Below are 22,200 nucleotides of genomic sequence, written 5' to 3'. Positions count from 1 at the left end.
TTATTAAAACGCTCCCCAAAAAAAGGGCAAACACTATTAGAATTAATGAAGATAGTATAGTCAATAAAGAACTAAATGGAGGGTACCTGGGTGGCTCAGTTGGTTAAGTAGCCTCCTCTGGCTTAGGTCATAATCCCAGATTCCCGGGATTGAGCCCCACATCAGGCTCCCTGTTCAACTGGGAGTCTGTTTCTCCCTTTCACCCTCCCTGCGCTTGTGTGCACATGTTCTCTCTCTTTCAAATAAATGAATAAAATCTTAAAAAAAACCCAAAAAGAACTAAATGGAAACTTTGGATTGGAAAAATGTAATAACCAAAATAAAAAACACACCTGAAAACTTGATAGCAACATGGAGATGACTCCCTATACCTGAAGACTGATTAACCACGACAACGAGAAAAAGAAATTTTTTAAATGAACAGAGCCTTTAGAACCTGGGTGATACACCAAAACAGGGAACATTTATGTAATCAGAGTCCTAAAAGAACAGAAGAAAGCATGGTGCAGGAAAAATATTTGAGGAAACAAATGTTGAAAACTTCCCATATTGTCAGAAAGGCATAAACCTACAAATTCAAGAAGGTCAACACACCACAACAGTATAGATACAAATGAATCTACTTCCAGACACATTATAATCAAACTGCTGAAAACTAAAGACAAAGAAAACACCTTGAGAGCAGTCAGAGGAAAATGGCTCATTACTTACAGAAGAAGAATGAGCTGGATGATGTCGAGGTCAGGGTGGCAGATACAACTTTTCCAAAATTCTAATTTTCACCTAAAAGCTCTAATTTTATCACTGGCCACAAATATTATTAGTTGTTTTCTAGCCATCATACTTCAAAATCCAGTTAGCAGAGGTTCTTCCCCAGTAACACATACATACACATAAGTAAAGCCACACAAAGATACATCCTTCATATTCAAAGACCATATTACTGAAAGTACCAAGTATATGTTCGGTTCTGACATGGGTTAATCCCTTTACCAATTAAGGTTTTTTTTTCCTTTTTTAAAAGTCAGTTTTATTGAGGTATAATGTATGTAAAGTAAAATTCATGCTTTTCAGGTTTACAGTTCTATGAATCTTGACAAACACAGTTCTATAACTGCCATGACCATCATCACAATCAAGATAGCGAACACTTGCATCACCCTAAATATTCTCTCATACCTCCCCTATTTTATCCCTAGCCCCTGAACAATGTTCAGTTCTTCTACAGGACAGTAATCCAAATACAAGGATATTAACCTTTTTAACATTTTCCCAAAGTCATCCCAAATGTTATTTCATACCAATACAGGAAAACATTACTATTGTCTACTGTTAATTATGTGCACAATGTTGTTTTGTTACTATGCATTTTATTCTACTTCAGCTCACCAATATTTCATAGCTCAGACTGCCTACCAACACTCACTTTCCAAACATGTCAAATTCCACAAAGATGTATTTTAGCAGGCAACTATTTGAATCTTGCAATCCACTGCAGCTTCTATCAAAGAAATGGCTCCCACCCCTCATTCTGTCAAGTTCCAGATCACTGCTTCTCAGATAAAATATTATAGGACTTACTTTACCATTCAACCCACTTAACACATTAAGATATTTCCCCTCCTATTTCATGTCTCATTTTCCCCACTTCATTATTTACCAATCCCCATACTTTTCGGTCAGTTTAAATATTTTTCATTTAGTGTATTTTGTGTACAAAGCACCCTCTTAAGACTATGGAAACACTTCTCTCTGCAGCACAGTATCTACAATCCTGGTGTTTCCACTATACTATAGACTAAGTATCAGAAAGTCTGCCACTTAGTGGCTATATGCTGTTAAGCAAATTCATTTACCTTTTCTAAGGTTTAATTTCATTTACACAGTGACAATAATATATCCCTCACCCAGCACATGAGATTGCTGTAAACATTAAATTATGAATTTGTAAAGTCTTATAAAAATAGTTATTACAGGCTTTTGGTCCCTCGTCCAAAATTCATATATCAAGGGGAAAAAAACACCTATATCTTATACAGACCACTTGTAGTTTTTAAAATGTTATGCCCCGAGAAGAGACACAGCTTAGATTTAAATAAATTACCAATTATACCGTATCTCTTAACATCATGTCAGTCATTCTTGACTTTTGTCACAGAAACATTTTCTAATAATTCAACAATAAACAAATATTTATTGAAAACTTAAAATATGCCAGGTACTCTTCCAAGAACTAGCAACACATCAATAAACAAGACAATCAGGTACCAGGTCTCACAGAGCTAACATGTTGAGCATCCATGTCTCAAAATATAATAGCTCTGAAGCCCAAGAGCTATTTAAGTAATCAAATAGTAATCAAATCAAATCAAAAGTAATCAAGTCAAATTTGTTTTCACAAATCAAAATGTGTTTTCATTTAGGAAAAAAAATTTTAATCTCATAAGAACAGTAAATTTACAATCTCTTCTGAATTTGTAAAAAAGAAAAATTCTGTATTTTATATGGTAAATGATTCTTTTATAGCCTCTGCACATCTAAACAATTTCTTCATAAGTTCCTAAGAAAACAGCAGGACCTTTCCTTTTGGCAGGCAAAGGAACAAGGTACTGGGAGTACAACGATGATTTGATTCTTTATCAAATTTGACTCTCCTCTCCACCCCCCAAAAATCAGCTCAAACAAAATAAAACAAAACCAGCTTTCTCAGAAAATGCTATCATATGACCTGTTCTTCCTTAAACTTTACTTTAAAAAAAGAGAAAACAGGGGCACCTGGGTGGCTCAGTCAGTTAAGTGTCTGCCTACAGCCCAGGTCATGATCTCAGGATCCTGGATTGAGCCCAGGGTTGGGCTCTGTGAACGGTGGGGAGTCTGCTTCTCCCTCTGGTCACGCTTTCTCTTTCTCTCAAATAAAATCTTTAAGAAATAGAAGAAAGAAAGAAAGAAAGAAAGAGAGAGAGAGAGAAAGGAAGGAAAGGAGAGGAGAGAAGAAAGGAAGGGAAGGAGGGATGGAGAGAGGAAGAAAGGAAGAGAGGGAGGGAGGGAGGGAGAAAGAAAGAAAGAAAAGAAAAGAATTTCTTAAATTGGAGGTTGTTTTTCCACCTAATCCTACTTGATTTTGTTTTCCTCACAGCAGATTCCAAAATGAGATATATGGAGGAGGCATAATATCTAGCTACTTGGCAATTACTCGGTCCTTCCCAAACCTGGCTATGCAATCACCTAAGCCCTGTTGAAAATACATATTTCAGCATACTTGTATCTCTTAATTCCAATTCTCATATAGTAGGGCTGTGGTTAAGCCTACAAGAATCTGTATTTGGTTTTGATGTATTTGATTCATGAATAGGCACTTGGAAAATTTTCAGTGTGTCACCCGAAGATTTATCATTACAGGAAAAGCACCAGGATGCTGGGATGGCTCAGTTGGTTAAGTGTCTGCCTTTGGCTCAGATCATGATCCCAGGGTCCTGGGATGGAGTCTCACAAGATCCGACAGCAGGCACCTTGCTCAGGAAGGAGCCTACTTCTGCCTCTGCCTGCTGTTCTTCCTGCTTGTGCTCACTCTCTTGCTCTCTCTCTCTCTCTCTCTGACAAATAAATAAAATCTTTAAGGAAAAAAAGAAAAAAAAAAAAAAAGGCAAAGCACCACACAGACATCCCTCCATTAAAGGATCAGATGTTATCCCAGCTATAGTCTTGAGTTGGCAGTCTTTGGAAACTAGCTGACAATACTTACTCTAATTCTAGTGTCAGATAACTTAATTTCAGTAAAAAAGTTCATTTCCAAAAAAAAAAAAAGAATAAACTACCATTACCTGGGATCCTCCTGATGAGGAGTCTCTACCTAATGTGGTAGATACTTGTTGTTTGGAAGTGTCAGCATGTCATTTCCCTTTCTTGTGGTAACTGAACTCCAATTTCTACCCCTGCATTACGCAACTCTAATATATCTTGGTACAAGGTGTCTCACCCTCAGTATTGAGAGTGGAGTACATGATGAAGGCAAAAGCTTATTAGTAAAGCATATTCTAACTACCGTGATTGGTTCAAGTATGGGCACATGACCTGAGCTGGCCAAATCGGTTAGAGACTTCATTTGAAGGTTAGAAGAAAAGGCTTTTTCTTTCCATTGTACCTAAACAAGTCAAGTTGGAAGCTAAACTGGCAATCATCCTACAATCACAGTAAGTTATCTGAGATGAAAGACAATACTAAAGAAGCAGATCTGGAAAACCAGCAACGAACCACATCATTTAAAGCCCTGAAAAAAAAAAAAAAAAAAAAAAGACATTCCCAAAGCTAGAATCTACCTATATATAAAGTATTCAGATACAATAAATGTTCTTTATTGCTTAAGCTAATTTGGTTTGGGTTTTTAGTCCTTTACAACCTAAAGACTCCTAGTTAATACAGGTAAAAAGGAATACAAATCTTTTTTTTTTTTTTTTAAGATTTTATTTATTTATTTGATAGAGATTACAAGTAGACAGGGAGGCAAGCGGGGGGGCGGGGCGCGGGGGAAACAGACTCCCGGCTGAGCAGAGAGCCCGATTTGAGGCTCCATCCCAGGACGCTGAGATAGTGACCTGAGCCAAAGGCAGAGGCTTAACCCACTGAGCCACCTCAGGTGCCCCAAAGGAATACAAACCTTTACAGGCATTAGCCTTCATGTCACTAAATCTAATGGCTATTCCCCAACTATTATAAGGAAGAAAGAGGCAGGGACTGAGCTTGAATGCTACAATTACAAAATAAGCTGCTTTTACTTAAATTATAATTATAATTCATTTAGTTATAATAAATAATTTATTCTAAAACTATCCAAGAAAACCCACATGAGGTTAATAACTTCTTCCTCCTTCTACTAGGAAGATAGTAGAAGCGTTGTGGGATGCACCTAAATATGGGTATACCAAAAGAGCCAATTAGCAACCCGGAGTGGCAAGACACCCACCTACAGACAAAAAAGCTTTGGGGCCAGGCCAGATGAGCACAGGGCATGAGATCAAAAGGAACCAAGGGGAAGCCATTTATCATCAGCTTACAGTATTGTTTTTGTGAGATTTCAACCTCTGTTTTACAGATCATCACATGTAATGCTCATCACTATCTTATTAATTATTTTGAACTCCATTTTATAGTTTGAAGAAAGAGTTGTAAAAGTTTAAGTGATTTATCCAAGGTCAAAGAAAAGAAGAAAGGAAGAAGGAAGAAAGGAAGAAGGGGTGGAATAATGAACATGTCTTAACTGCTTGACGTGTCCCACTGCCCTTGTTTTCCCAGAAACTGCCTCCCCATTCTCATAGTTCTCAAGGGATCCTGCCCTCCTGATTACAAGTGATTAAGGATGGGCCCCTGACCCAAGCCAAACCAATGACTCTTTTGCACCAGAGCTCCCTGAATTTGAGACTCAAAGACTTGAAAATCAGTGGCTGAAGCTGAAGCTATTAGATACAAAAGCTCCACTGCTCTGAGCAGCCATATTTTCCACAAGTGACTAAAACCAGTCTACAATGAGAGAGAGTAACACAAATATATCAAAAACTAATGATGTACTGTATGGCGACTAACAAAAGATAATAAAAGAAAGAAAAGAAAGAATAAGAAAATAAAGGGAGAGAGCCTTGTTTGCACTGGAGGCCCAAGCTCTAGTTCTTACTGAAGTTCAACTGAATCTGAGATCAGGTTTCCCTGAATCAATAAATTCTTTTTGCCTAGGAAAATTCAAGTTGAGTTCTATCATCTGTAACTGTCAAGAATCCGAACTAATTTGGAGGAAAAGAACGGGGGTATAGGATGAGGTGATAATCATTCACAACAACTGACAAGTATTTTTGAACAATAAAGTCCAAAACTGTAATAAGCCCTCAAGGAATTCTCATTAGAGAGGTAAGAACAACACTCAAGACAGACTCATACAAGATAGCGGTGGTTAAGTTCTGAACTACAGAAGACAATTACAAATATTATAGGAGTTCAAAAAAGTAAATAAAAGTATAACACAGTTGTGACCTAAGAATATACAGATGAGGGATGCCTGGGTGGCTCAGTTGGTTGGATGACTGCCTTTGGCTCAGGTCATGATCCCGGAGTCCCAGGATCGAGACCCGCATCGGGCTCCCAGCTCCACAGGGAGTCTGCTTCTCCCTCTGACCTTCTCCTCGCTCATGCTCTCTCTCTCACTGCCTCTCTCTCAAATAAATAAATAAAATCTTAAAAAAAAAAAAAAAAAGAATATACAGACGAAAAAGGAAATTGGTGAGGCGAATACAGAAGAAAACTCAGAAAGAGAGAGAGGAAAAAAAAATAAGGCCTGGAACTGTGACAGCAAAGGAGCAAAGGTAAGGAAAAGCAGGCAACATGAAGTAGAAACTGAAAAAACCACCTGGACCAGTCTACCTTGGAGAGTAACAGGAAGTAAGGCTAAGTAAATAGGGAAGGTAAGACCACCTGACAAAAAGCACTAAAGTTAAGAAAAAGAAACACACAGTATGGATTATATTGGCAAACTGCTAGGATGTCCCACTAATTCAAAAATGTTGGGTTAAAAATTTGGACTTGGGTAGGGCAGCAATAACAGAAAACAAAGAAAAGAGTTTAAAAACATATTTCAAAAGAAGAATCCCATTCTACTCTTTTCCCAAGTTTTTAAGCAGTATTGCTAAATACAGAGGAACCTTCATCAAATCTGTAATATAAAGGTAAAGAAAATAGTAACTATCACTATCTGGATGAAACTACAGCACCTGCATATAAATTATTTCATTTATCCTCATAATTAAAACCTATGAAGTAAATATTATAATGATTCTCATTTGGCAGATTAAATATATTCAGGGTCAAAGAAGTTAGATAACTTGCCCAAGATCACGCAACTAAATAAAAAGCTGGCCTATGGTGTGGGGAGGTGGATAATAACACACTTGGTCAGCACAAAAGTCCTTTTTCCCAGGACAAATTACGAAGATATATAATGATGACAATGAGGATGATAATGATAGCTAACATCCACTAAATGCTGGGAACTATGCAAAGCATGTTACATGCATTATCGCAGTTAATACTAACAGCCCTGTAAAAGTCTATGATTAATCTTATTTGAGGATGATGTGTTGAGTCTTAAAAAAACAAAACAAAACAAAACTAAGAACTTTACCCAATAATCACTAAGTTGTACACCTGAAACTAATGTAACATTATGCGTCAACTGTGCTCAAATTGAAAAAAAAAAAGCCACCAGGCTTATAAATAGCTGACCTGGGTAAGGTTCAAAATCAGACAGTTACACTCCACAGCATGTTCGTAACCACTATACTATACTGCCTCTATGATTACAGATTACTAGAAATAAGCAAAGGAAATAAAATTAGGCTGATACGAGTAAACACTTTTAGAGTAGATGATAAAAATCAGAGAAACATTTTCTTTGTACTACTGCTGAAGTAGTAAAATTTAAGCAATTAATGACAGAACAGGTGACGTATAACTAAAACAGAATTTCTTGGTAAGGTTGGAAACGTAAATTTGTATCCAAAGACAAGTTAATCTGAAGATGGTTAATTAGTGAACTTTGTATTATATTTCTAAAGAAAACCAAAGTTCAGAAAGTGGCTATTATCTGTAGAAGGCCAGATAATTTTTCAATTTACAATTTACAGAGTCAATCAGATGAGTATATTCAAGGCCTCAGATCCCCCAACCCCATTCCAATCAGCTCAGTTTTTCTTTAACTATATCATACCCACGTTCTTAGAAATCAAAAGTGTAATCTCTGAGTGTTGTTAGAACTAAGATTTTTCATGTAAAAGAAATATAAACTCAAAGTGATGATAAACTGAAATTGGAATTATCAGTGTATTTTTTCTTCTTCCCAAAAATAAAAACTCATTGTTCTATTCATTAAACAAGAACAAGAAGCAATTTCATCTCAGCAACGACGAATATCCCTAGAATTCATATTGTGGTCTCAGACAATCATTCCCCACTAAAAGGAAAGGAATGGCTGGCTTCCAATGGGGCAAGAAATGTATAAGATGAGCCTGGGCATCTTTTATTTAAAAAAAAAAAAACCCAAAACAAACAAACAAAAAAACAAACAAGGAAGCTCTATCAAAGATTATTACAGTCATAGACAAATTAGATGGGAATGTACTGATTTCCTTGAGTATTGTCTATATCTTTGTAAATAGTCCCTTCCTTAAAGTTCTCTCAAATACCTCTTTGTGCCACATCTATCACACTAAGGCTCCAAATTACCTTACTTGGAGAAGTGGCAGTAAAGGAGAAAAACTGAAACATTCATCCTGTATTTTATAAATTGTATTTCATGGTAAGCAAACAGCCCTACAGACTGAGTGAAAGTTCTTAAATTCTTAAGTTCTCTTAATAGAAGAATTATAGTTAATAAATGTAAAAGGAATAATAGAATTAGAAAGTCATTATTTTGCTATCCCTAATGAAATGATTGATTCAATGAAGATTATAAGTGGATGGATGAAAGGATGAAGAAGGATTTTACAAAGCAAATGATTACAGGCAATTACCACCCGAAGGCACTGATCAACCTTAACATCACTGAGGGTGGGCTAGCCAGGTATTATAGGCTTCCTGACATGAGGTAAGAAAACACAATCTATGACTAAAAATGTGAAGCAATTAAATCAAGCTTTTAGATCTTACTACCAATTATAAGAAATATAGAAGATACAGGAGTAAATTAAATGACTTCACCAGGAAATAACAACAACAAAAATCCAGGATGTGACACACTATATAGTACCAACAACCTAGTTTTTTCAACAAGACAATGTAAGGGCAGATAAGATACAGGGAGAAGACTGCACTATACTAAAAAGACACTTAAAAGAGACCTCACAAACAAAAGGAAGATGTAGACTTTGGATCCAGATTTTTAAAAAGCAACTTTAATTTTGTTAGACGTGATAACGGCTATGGTGAGAATGAAGAAAATGTTTTCTGTTCTTTTTTAGAGATACTTACTGATGTATGTAGGGGTGAAATGATAATATCTGGAATTTACTTTAAAATACTTTGGTAAGAAAAATGGTGATAAATGAAGCAAGTTTAATAAAATTTTGAAAATTTCAGAATCTAGGTAATGGGAGTTCATGATACTATTTTCCCTACTTCTATGTATGTTTGAAATTTTTCATTTACAAAATTATCAAACTAAACAAAAATATTCTTTCCTACAGTTTTCAAACTTGAGTATGTCTAAGAATCCACAACTCATCCCAAAGAATCCTAGGACTCATCCCAAAAAATTCTGATTTTGTTTGTCTGGGCATGGGTCCAGATTCCATTTTTAACAAGTCCTCAAGTGAATCTGATACAGAGAATCTACAGACACATAGCTGAAAATTATACACTTAGACTACTTTACCACAAGTCTTTAAATATATCCCAAACCTTAAAGGAAAGGCATGATCATATCTTACCTCCCCTGTAAGCCTTACCCCACTCCTGTCTGCTCAAAATTTACCCTTTTCCTGAGACTACCAATTCTACAAACCAAGACCCATGTTTGTTTGTACTCACATAGTGTCCCCAGGGCCTATCAGAGTGCCCAGTACCCAATACACACCAGATAAACATTTGTTGAATGAATTAATGAATTAATGAATAACAGCAAAGAGAAAAAGGAAGAGTTAAATGAGGTCCACTATTTCAAAATTAGTTCCTCTGAGATAAACTTTCAATTTCTTTCCGAAAGTCAATACAGGAGTATGGAATAAAGTCTATAAAGTATGGGAATAAAACAGTAAAATAAAAATAAACGAGGAATAAAGAGGCAGCACAGGTTAGCATACCTTTTAAAAGAAGACACAAGTTTAAGACAACCTCTCACCCTCTGAGATATCAACTTTGGATGTTCAAATTTGAACATCTATGTCTCACTGTTTAGAAACTGCAATGAAAATGTACTCCTAAATTTCACAATCTCCAACAGGCAGGCCAGATGTATTACAGAAGTAAACTACGTGTATACACTGTAATGGATATGCAAATAAGTAACTCAATTACTACCTTCTCTGTTGAAAAAGTGTTATGGACACAAGTCACAAATGCAAAAATTAAAAAGTGCCAAATATAACAATTAACAATTAGTTTAAGATGATCTTGCAAGGCTATACAGAACTAGTTCTAAAAATAGTGATTACCAAAGATCATTCCTATTTTTATACTTCTACCCCAACACCATTTAACTTTTAAATTCTATTAAGTAATGAATCAATGACACAACTTTTTAAGTTTTTAAAGAAGTATAATAAACAAAGACTCACAGAATTTTTAGAGACACAATGGACATCAGCAACTATATGGCCCAACCCTTCATTCTACAAAGGGGGAAACTGAAGCCCTCTCTTGGTCACAGAAAGAAATTAACAGCAAAACAAGTTTATGCCAATGCTCTCAATTTTCAATCCAGAAGTTTTTTTGTTGTCTTTTTTTTTTTAGTATACCATGCAAATGGCATATTTCAAAAAATATTTTTCATTGTGAAATGCACCACCATTTACCTTGTGCACACAAGTGTGGCACCCATCAGCTATGCTCTGTACTTAAACTAAATGGATGTACCTCTTTTTTAGTGAGGATGGGAATGGGGAAGTAGAGCCAACTGACTACTTCAGCAATAGAACTCCATATGTACATCTTCTGACATGTGGAGTTTTCAGCCATATATGAAAACAGAATCTCATTTTTACCGTATGTACACATAGCAAAACTTACAATTATAAAACTAAACTGTAAAGTTGTGCAAAAAGTAATCTAAAATTGAGAATTTACTCTTTGTTCATTACAAATTTTTTTATGTGGTTCCTTCTTCTGAATTAAAAACATTTCTGACTCAAGAGATTAATGAATGGTCCAATTCATGTCTCAGCTGTTACTCTGAGCCACCTCTCTATACACCCACAGGATACTTGTAGTGCAAGAGGGCCTATTTACAGAATGCATACTGAAAAGTACAAAAGATACACAAAGAAAGAGGACAAGATAACAACTAAATATCTGCAAACCAGCTCCCAACTGCCTCTCTTATAAACCCCTGGCACAAAGTATGTATGTTATAAATCATGACTTAATAGTCTCCAAAAGTCCCTCCCCATTCTACTCAATCCCAACTAAATGTCTCCGTTTTTAGTTACAACTGGTTTGGACAGTTCAGTAAAATACAGCTGGATTATTAATTTATGGCTTGAGGTGCCAGTATTATTCTGCACTCACAGAAGAAAATAAATATCAACTTCCAACCGAAACAGTCACTAGCATAAATAGGAATACTATAAATATGACAAAGACAGTAATTACCAATTAACAAATGCTTACTAAATGCCATATGCTGTGATAACTGCTTTGTCTATAATATTTTATCCTTACAACAATCTAGTAGTATTATTCCCTTACTTTCCTTAAGAGGAAATAAACTCTTGACAGGTTAAAGTAACTCATCTAAAATCATCTAGCAAGTACATGGCAGAGACTACATTTGAATCCAAGTTTAAAGCCTACATAAAGTTTCATTGAATGAATGAATGGAATAATTTGTTTAAAAAAATTACATACTGATACCCAAATTAACCAAGTATGCAATTGGTACTGGTTAACACCCATTAACTCATAAATTATGAACACTGGCAGGCATACATCTTTAGGTTCAAAGATTTAATGACCTCAGGTCTTTTCATTTCACTAATATAACCCCAAATGTGATCAATTTAACTAGTACGATACACAGAGAGATTAAACAGCAATAATCTAGTATCAGGAATGCTAGCCAAAATCAGTTGAAATAATCTAACATGTAGCAAAGACTTGTTAAAGTTCACAACAAAAATTCCAGGTGAGTGACAGGTAGAGTAGCGGTATCAATGATAAGGAAGTATATGGAAGAAAGCTCTTTTAGTATATGAGAAATTTAAGTGGTAACATGATATCCGAGGACAGATGCCTGGTGGGCAGTCAGATATTAGGATTTTTTTAATCAGATATTTAGGATTTTTTTGTTTAAAGATTTTGTCAGAGACACAGAGAAAGAAAATAAGCAGGGTGAGAGGCAGGCAGGCATATAAATTATATGAGAAAAGATTGGACAGCCACTTACCAGGGCTTCTTCCAGCTATATTACTTTATAACTACTAATACTCAACATTAGGATCTCAACCGCTCACCAAGGAGCCCACTTGAGATTCTCTCTCTTTCTCCTTCTGCCCCTCCCCCTGCTCACACACTCTCCTCTCTCTCTCAAAAAATAAGGAAATAAAAACTTTTAAAAAGGGAGAGAGATCCACCAGCAGACTCTTCTGAAACCAAGTTTTGGGAACTTTCATTTGAAGAGTGGATGTACTCAAGTGAAGAACAATTTCTTGATATCACACACACACACACACACACACACACACACACGACCCTAGAAATTGAATGCTGCACATAGCACGTTAATACATACTCAATAAGTATCAATTAAATAAATCAACAATGGCCAAAATAATAAAGAAAGGCAACCAACTTAAAAGTGGTATCATCCCTACAAAAGATGTCCAAAGTCCAGATAGGAAAGAGTAAAAACAGACTCACTAAAAAAAGGAAAAGGTATCTGATAGGTCATTCTGAATGGTAGAATGAATGAATACTTAATGACAAACAAAATACCATGCAAAAAAAAATCAGGCTAGACACTATAAAACTGAAAAAAGGATTTGTCTCCAAAGAAAAAATTCAATCTTTATCAAGTCCAGATTAATAGAGTAACAAAATTTCAACACGTATCAATAAACAGTTATGGAACCAAACAGAAAAGAGAATCTAGACTGTAAGACTACAAGGGGCTTGGGGGTGGGGGGGGGGGGAGGATCTGTCTTTTGACTATTCTTCCAAATGTTCTTTCACAAGTCTTAGGTTCCAAGATACCTGGCTGTCCTAACTCTGAAAAGGCCCTGACTGCCGACTTTCTTGACTCTTCCTCTTTGTTCAACTTTCATCCTTAACCGTTTATCATCATATTAACTTCAACTTGCACCTCTGTGCAGATGATTTCCAAATTGTTATCTTTAATTATGAGCTCAGTTTCCTATCTCCAATAGCCTACAGGTCATTTCCCTGTGGCTGTCCCACCACTATCCTTTGAAACACAACCTGAAATCAAACTGTTGCCTTTTCTTCCCAAGAGATTTCCAAACCTGACACTTCTTGTTTTCAACAGTCTCCCTATAACCTAGCCTCAAAGTTTTTTTAGCATCATCTAACTGTTTTCTCTCACTTTGGTTCCCTCTTCTCCCCAACCCGGAAAATCAAGTTCTACCAATTCTTCTTTTCCTATTTTAATGCCCCAATTTGGGACTTCAATAATTTCTGTGCTATTAATTTGTTAAAAAGTCCCCAATCTTAACTCTATCTCTGATCTCTTTTTACACACTCCATCCTGCATACAACTACCAGATTCATCTTCATTCATCCTGGCACAGCCTTGTTTACAAATATTTAATAGCCACAACATAATGAAGAAAACCTAAACTCCTATAGCCCAGCAATCAAATCCTCCACATTCTAGCCCTAGTCTATGTTTCCAAGCTCATTCCCTAACCATGTCACAGCCAATCACATCCTCTATTCATGCTATCCTCTCTACTCACCCTCTGAATGCCCTCTATATAGATCCTATCCACTATCATAAAGCACACTCTGGCCCTCACAACACACTCTTCCTTTCAATAACCAAGAGCATGTATCATCTACACCAATTATTTGAATTCTGTCACACATTTTTTTTCAGTCTGCAAGGTGTTCTGCTCTATTTCTGTGTATAAATGCAAGATTAAGTCTAGTTTTCCTAGAGAGATTGGACTTTCAAGAATCCATGCCTTATATTTCTTCGAATCTTCCACATTTCAACAAATCTCTGAGGTTCCCACCAATGAAACTAAGGCAAGAGGCTATCCAACAACTTAAAAAGAAAAACCAAAAAACCCCTCCCTATACCACTATTTCATGGAATGAGGAGATCAAAAAGAAAAACAGAATCAAAGATACATGGAAACTGGGTAAACATTAAAAGAATTGGGCGTCTTGAAACAAATTCTTAGTAGAAAGAGGTGTTCTAATTCCTTCCACTTCTCTCATTCAATAAGATATTGTATTGAGCATCCACCATCCTGTTTCTCAGTATGAAAAGCATGCATAATGCAGGTGAGACATTTCAAATACATAACCCACAAGACTCTCCTTTCACCATCAAGGATGCTAAAAGTAATTCTGAAAGCGTTGGAAAGAAATTTTCTGGTAAAAGAGTACACATTTAAAAATATACACAGATATTTACAGTAACTAAAAGGCATGTTAACTTTAAATGATTAATATTCCTGATTCAAGATGAGATTTTTAAATATGATTTCTCTTAATGGCATTGTTTTGTTCACTTAATCCCATATATTGTATACATCTAACATTAATTCTCTGAGGAGGCTGTAAATAATTATTCGTATACATACCCCCGTAACCTTAGAGATTATGTGGTTTCGTTTGGACAAAACAGAATTATTATACAACTTTTAGTTGTTCAGTAAAGTAAAAGGAGAAACTCGCTTACAGAGTTTGCAACTATTAGTATCAGGGAAAGTCGATAAAACCTAGAAACTATAATTATTAACAGAAGTGTAATCAATTAAAGATCTTTAAGAATTTGGCCTTTCATTTCATAAAAACCTCCTCAGAATGTTTTAAAAATGATAATGGTAAGCCCACCAGCACCAAAAAGGGCAGTTACGATAAAATATCTGTGCGCTACTCTTGTAATCAACTATACTGTAAAAGAGTTAATAATGTGGTGACCTACGATTATCTTAGGTCTTTACACTTAACAGTCCAGCAAAAAGTTCCTCCACTACTCAAATCACCTGTGACATTTTGGCTGAAAAATCACTTCCTCAATATCGATTCTCCATTATCACTGCCGAGTCTAAAAACTAAACCCTCGGGAGCTAAATCGCTCTAGGTGGAAAGTAGCTTTTCCAGTATTACTGTCAAACCGATCAAAAAGATTAATACTACTAAGACCGTCATTCAACAAACCATACATGCAGAAATAACTGACGTGGTAACTTTTTACGTGATGCCTGCAACAGAAGTTTATAAATACCTTTTGTAGAGTAATGAACTGAGTCAGAGCTAAAAGTTCAGAGAGTAGTTAGTACAGGGCCAGTCCAAAGATAAATAAGGCCACGGCATGAGATTTTAGACAGCGGACTGTTCAGGAAAACCAGCAGATTCTGGTGTTTTCCAAGATTATGCACACCTGAAACTTTCTTTTGCAAATAACTAGACTGAAAGCAAGAGGACGGCATATACAGAACCCCAGAGAAGCAAAAGACAACTGCTACTCACCAGCAAACAATCCGAATTCACTTCCGATTTGGGATCCCGCAGCAGGTTGTCGATTTTTTCAAATCGAGTCTCAAAACTGTCCCCAGTCGACATGTTGCTGCTACTGTGACAATACCCTCGCACCAGCACCAGCAGCGGAAAGCAATTTCAACCAACTTCCTCCGGCGGTGGGTTCGCGGCCGCGGGGCGGTGAAGCCGGAACCTCAGGGTCACCAGGTGCGCCCGGTTCCCCCTCCTCCCCCTCACTGAGGGGATCTCCGCTCTCCAGACCCCCGGCCGGGGGCAACGGCGACCCACAGCCGCTCCGGCGCCCAAAGTCGCATCCCACCCGGTAGCCCCTCACGACAGCCGAAAGCGCCGTCGCCACCAGCCTCGTTGCTCCGGCGAGGTGCTTCAGCCTAGCGGGCCCCAGCCGCCTTCGCCTTGGAGGGTTCCCCGTCCCGAGATGGGCAGGAGGTGGGAGAGAAAGAGAAGCAGGGTGGAGACTGCTCCGGGCAGCAGGGGAGGGAGAAGAGGAAAGGCGAAAGCGAAGGGCGGGTGCGGAGCTGTGCCAGCTGCAGCCGCCGCTTGGGCCACGGGCCCGACCCGTTCCGCTCAGAGGCGCTCTAGGCGGTCTAGCCCCGCATCCCCGGCTTTCCTTGGCGCGACCCGACGCACCAATCCGACTCTGCCAAGAGCTGGTCCCCGCGGGATAGGCTCACTCTCCCATTTTGTACCGTCGCTACTAGGGCTGCTGCCGCGCTGTTCTGCGGGGCAGGGCGAGGTCGGTGCCCGATGGAAACTTAGTAAAGACTGGAGAGCGGGCGGTGAGGAAGACGAGAGTCGGGTCCCGGCGGCGGCTGATCGGGGAGCTTCTGGGAAGGGCTGCGTCCCCTACCCGGGAGAGGGCGAGTCGCGGAGGCGAAAGCCTGGGGGGGTGGGGCGATAGGGGCCGAGAGAGACTAATATGTCCGCCTTCCTGTTCAAACAAACGGAGACCGCCGGCGCAGACTGCGCATGCGGGGCGCGGACGCTCGGAAGGAGAATCGGTCCCGCGCTGCGCGCGCGGGGGCGCGCGCGCGCACATGCCGTCGCCTCCGCAGGGCCGGGCTGGGCCGGGACTGCCCGGGATGGGCGGGGCGGAAGGCGGGGCACGCACGGGGCCTCGCGGTCCGACGCCGAAGGCTGGTAGCTGGGAGGAGCCGACAGGGTGCGGCGGGCGGCACCGCCCTCGCCCCAGCAGGCTTCGGGGAGCGAAGTAGAGCTCTGGAGACGGGGAGGAGGTCGGGGTAGGTTTGGCGAGGGGGTGCCGAGTAGAGGCGCGGGGCTGTGCCTCTGGTCGCGTCCTAAGCAGCTGCCTCAGCTCTGCTTCCTCTAGGCTGCAGCCGTCCGGAGCTTTCTGACGAGAAAGGAGTGCTTGATGTTGTTATTTTGCTAATAGATTCTTTTCTAGGCAAGAGGCCTTTTCGCCGGCAGGCAGCAGCATTTTAGCACCAACGGAGTTTGTTTTTCGGTAGTACTTCATCGTCGGCCCCCCGGGAACACCAGTGTTTAAACGGTCTGCGATTCCATGGGAAAATTACGAAGCAGTGCAGTACTGAACCCTCCTCAGCCGAGCGTGTGTATCAGGGGAGCACTAAAATACTAACTCCGGAAGATGTAGTCCATAGAAGTCAAGTTCAGTTTGTTTAAAAAAGAAAAGAAAAGAGCCTCATTAAAAAATCAATATTTTTAAGTTACTCATACGACTTCTTCCACACCGTTATCACTCCAGTTATAGTTCTCTTTGATGTGTGATCCTGCCTGTTTCAATTTGAAAAAAAAGCTCAGTGCCACTTAAAATTGTGATTTGAACAGAACCAATGTGAATATGAAAGTTATGGGCATTTCCTCTTAAGTCAGTTGCTTCATTGACTGTGGTGTGAGGGTTGAAAGACATGTTACTCAATCTGCTGATAATCTTTAGGGCTGTCCGCGGGAAATCTACCTTAATTTGTTCCTGGTCAATCTTTAGTTTGGCTCATAGGTCAAATTAAAGATTGCTAGAAATAGAAAGCAGGGAGGGAGCCCGAGTGGCTCAGTCGGTTAGGCGTCTGCTCCGGCTGGGGTCATGATCGCAGAGTCTAGGAATCGAGCCCATATATGTCAGGAAGCCTGCCCTCTGCCTGCTGCTCTGCCTGCTTGGCTTTCTAGCTCTCCATCAAATTAATAAAATCTTTTTTAAAAAAGAAAAAAAAAATAGAAAACACGAATATGTTTCCCCACACTGGAAAATGCTACGGATGAACCAGTTTTCTTCCTATGTAAAAAAACATTGCATGGCCTCTGAACAGTCCACTAACTTCATGGTGTGAGTCAGAAGTTAGGAAAATGTTTTATTGTTTGAAAAATGACTTTTCTATTTTCACTTTATTATATACAAGAAATATTTAGATACAAAAACCACTGTATAAATCACAATAGGAAGTAAGTCGTCACAAAAATCATAGCAAAGCGACAACTAGACAAAATTCAGGTATTTATTAAATGCTTTTGCAGTGACTTTTCTTGGCTCCAGTATTTAAAGCTGGTCATGTGAATTAAATTTATTTTTAAGCATAGGGCTTAAAATAAATCTGGCAGTTGCCCTAAAGTAAATTTCCTAAACTCTGCTTGTCCTTTTTTATTACCATTTTTAGGTATTCTTTGGAATTTTGTTGTTTCTCAGAGAACTGTGAGCATTATGTTGCTTTCCATTGAACACATATGAAAAAGTGCAGGGAGCTAAGACAATATATGAGTGACACTGATAAATATAAGTGGATTGAAAACCAATGTGGCAAAGCTACTGGAAATATATGTGAGGCCTATGTATTTTGCTTTTTTATAAGATTAATCTGGTGATTGTAACTCCAACTAGTTGTCTTTTACCATAAGAAAGATGGACTCCGTATCAATTTTCTTTTAAATAAAAAAGTCCTCACCTGTCATAAGGTATAATCATGACATTAAAGTTCCTTTGCAACTTTTAAATTCTGTTGTCTAGTTATGGCTAATCTCTTCAACAACATTGTGGATATTTGCGATCACCCTTAAAGTATATATTAAGATTCTAAGTGCAATAGAATATACCATTAATTATACATACTGAACATTTACCATATGCTAGGCATTACTATATGCATTTTATACATAGAATCCAATTAAAACTTCAAAAGAATTCTGCTGATACCTACATTATGGATGGGGAAACTGAAGTGCAGAAAGATATGTTACTTGTTGGAGGTCATGACAGATCCAGATTGGAATAGAGACAGTCAGACTCCAGAGTCCCCATTCTTAACTGTTGAATAAGCTAATGCTATCCAATCCTAGTACAATAAGTGTATCATAACTGTATTATTTACATTAGCACAGATTTAAATGATTCTATGTAAAAGAGGGAATTATAAAATTTGCAATATTCTCAGTATAATTATAGTCCCTAGGGAAAGATGTGAAAATGATTTAGCAAGGTTCAGAATAAAGAGGACATTGACAATGTTCAACAATAGTGGCTTGACTAGAGGTTTCCAAACACTGGGTCCAAGAACCAGTGATACTCCTTGGTGGAGTTTTCCTGAACTACAGCAAAATGAGAATAATTATTACATATTTTCATAAAGTAAGCAGTTCTATTTAAAGCTGTTGTTCAGTCTGAAATTATTTTTACTACTTTTTTTTTTAAATGTACCTTTTAGAAACAAAAGTAATAGTAAATGGTATAGTTTTTAATGTTCTTGGAAATTTAAACTTACAGAGTTAGCAATTCTATGCAAATACATAGATTAAGTTAATTATATCTTAATTTTTCTGGCTTTGGGAATTCAAACATCTGGAAACATTTAGTTTAGATGAGACTCATGCTAGGACCCAATAGAGAGACTGTAGTGCTGAAAGAATTTGAATGAGACATATTTGGGAAAGATCATGGAAAAATCAAAAAGATTTGGGTGTAGACTTGTGAATAGTGAAAGACAATTAAGTTCAGCATTCTTTAGTTTTGGTTATTTGGTAGGAAATAGACTCAGTTTAATGTGTATGGAATTTCTTTCATAAACACTGATGTGTTTTGAAAGCTAGCTTCCAAAGATGGCCCCCAGTGAACTGTGTCTCCCAGGATGCATGGCCTCCTGGAGTTCCCTCCTACACTGAATCGAGGCTGGGGCCTTGTGAGCTGTTCTAACCAATAGAATGCAGCAAAAATGGCACTGTGCCAATATCAGGCCCAACTTTGACAGTTTGCCTGGCAACCAAAAATTTAGTGCTCTGGGATATCCAACTAAACTGAGGTCACCATGGTGTGAGGAAATTCACGATTACTAACCACAAGAAATCACATGGAGGACAACGGAGGAGTCCAGCAGACCCTCAGAACAGAGACTCCAGACTTATGACCCAAGTCAAGCCATTCCAGCAGCCCCTAGGCATCTGAAACCCCCAGATGATGCTACATGGAACAGAAACAAGTTAATCCCTCCAAGCACACAGTAGAACCATGAAGAAATAATAAAGTGATCACTACTTTGAGCCACTAAGTTTTGGGGTAGTTTATCAGCAATAAATGAATCCAAATACCTGGATTTCAGGGAAAGAATCATTCATAAATATGTGTATAGATAAATATATATTTCATGCTTTTTAGTATTATCCACTATATAAGGAAGCTGCCCATAATGGAGTGTTGTAAAAGAATGACAAATTCACTGTCATTGTTTACTGTCAATTACTGTCAATGTCAAACATTGTCAATGTTTACTGTCTTCAACAAAACCTTTATTCAAAAGAATTATAAAGCTTTTTAAACAAATACTTCCAGATTTTAAAAAGTATTATGAAGGGCACCTGGGTGGCTCAGTGGGTTAAAGCCTCTGCGTTTGGCTTGGGTCATGGTGTCAGGGTCCTGGAATTGAGCCCTGCATTGGCCTCTCTGCTCAGCAGGGAGTCGGCTTCCCTCTCTCTCTCTGCCTGCCTCTCTGCCGACTTGTGATCTCTGTCTGTCAAATAAATAAATAAATCATTTTTTTAAAAAAAGGTATTATGAATTTATAAACACATTTTTAGGGCACCTGAGTGGCTCACTCAGTTAAACTTTTGCCTTCGGCTCAGGTCATGATTCCAGGGTCCTGAGATGGAACCCCACATCAGTCTCCCTGCTCAGTGGGGGCTCTCTTTCTCCCTTTTCCTCTGTCCCTGCCCCCCCCACCTCGTACTCTCTCCCTCACTTGCTATCTCTCTCTCTCAAGAAAATAAGTAAAATCTTAAAAAATAAAGTTTAAAAAACACATTTTTACCTGTACTTTTATATTTTCTCAATTTTGTGCATAATCATGCCTATCCTGTTTAAAAATAAATACTAAAATTTCAGGTACATACTGTAAATTGCATATCAGTTTTAATTCATTACCATAAATTGCATGCAATTTCAAAAATGCATACCACAAATGTGCTAAGAATGTGATGTGGCTAAGTTCCTATAGAAACTTTAGCTAACATTTCCAAGAAAGTATGATACTTATTATATTTAACACAGCTTTCCAAAAGGGCAATAAAAAATTTTTTTAATGTAGAACAGCTTCACTTGATTCTGAACAACTTTAATGAACAGACAGTTGTAAAAAATTGAGGTTCTGTTTTAAGAGCTTGGTTTTATATGATTAATATTTACCCCAATATAGTATATATGTATTTTTTTTCTAGATCTGAGAAGTGAATCAGGAAGACTATATTCCTTTACCTGAGAGGACTCCTTATGAGATCAGCCAAGCTATTCTTTTCTTTCCACAGGACAGTCAGGCTTGGGAGTCGGTGTAGTTGGTCATTTTTAGATCCATTACAGACTGGGTGCTGCCTAGGCATAGTTGGGAATTTCAGCATCTATCAAGATTAAAGCAAGAAAAAGTGTAGAGCACACAGTGAGGAGAGTGCCTTAAGGGCTTCTCCTGACTCACCCTGAATGCCTTCCTCCAACATCTGTTTTTTATTTCTTAGAAGCTGCTATTCCATTCAACTGCAAAATACTTGCATTGACCCTAGAAACAGAATGGAGAAATAGAAAGAAACAGATTTCTGTAAAACAATTATTTTCTCACTCTATGTCATTACCATCTCAGGGACCCTACAAATGTCACACAAGCCCAAGCATGCAAATCACTGACAGTACAATTTTTTCCAAGGACGAGGACTGTTATGTTTATGGAACCCCTGAGATGGTGGGTACATGACCACAATTAGAGAGGGAAGCCCAGATCAAGGAGATTATAACAGATATACACAGATGGTCTCATACTGTTTCCCATTTTTTGCAACAGCCTTCCATCCAATTTTTCCCTTCCTACCTAGCACCACTCCACTAAGTCCCAAGACTAAGTGTGCTTTCTGACCCACTGCTTTTTAGGTTCTTACATCTTCCTCTTTAAGGCCCTTTCATAGAAGAATTGCCTTTTTTGGCAGCAACAGGCTCATCACCCAGTATCTACTTCCCTTTTTTATTCATCACAACTTTTGTCAATCATCTCAGTCCCAAATTTAGGACTTCCATACCTGAAAACAGAAAAGTGTCTGCTTTCAACGTTGCACTATTTTGATCTCCCTTCCATCATTCAAAGACTTCCCGAAATATAACACCTTTCCTAAGGTTTCTGTAACTTGAAGAGAGGCACTGATTCTTCATATTCACCCATCAACATAGAAACATTACCCACATATACTCTATATATTCTTTTTTAATAACCATGACACTTTTTGCACTTTAGCCCCCCCATTTTTTTTTTTTTTTTTGGAGACAGTGTA

General features: G+C 38.2%; 1 protein-coding gene across 3 annotated transcripts in view; it reads right to left on the bottom strand.

Moving 5' to 3' along the window:
• The window catches only part of ROCK1 (Rho associated coiled-coil containing protein kinase 1), a 145,892-nt gene extending 130,359 nt beyond the window's left edge, over window positions 1-15,533 (bottom strand). For 2 of the 3 annotated variants that reach the window (XM_032311480.1, XM_032311482.1), the window contains exon 1: window positions 15,412-15,533. In XM_032311480.1, coding sequence (XP_032167371.1) covers window positions 15,412-15,504 — 93 coding nt within the window. In that variant the 5' untranslated portion in view covers window positions 15,505-15,533. The remainder of the gene's footprint in view (window positions 1-15,411) is intronic. The other variant, XM_032311481.1, reaches the window with a different exon arrangement.
• Window positions 15,534-22,200: the final 6,667 nt, after the last annotated feature.

This window comes from Mustela erminea, chromosome 13 (genome assembly GCF_009829155.1).
Source record: "Mustela erminea isolate mMusErm1 chromosome 13, mMusErm1.Pri, whole genome shotgun sequence".
Lineage (NCBI taxonomy): Eukaryota > Metazoa > Chordata > Mammalia > Carnivora > Mustelidae > Mustela > Mustela erminea.
Note: the sequence above shows the minus strand (reverse complement) of the source record. Positions and strands in the feature narration are given on the sequence as shown.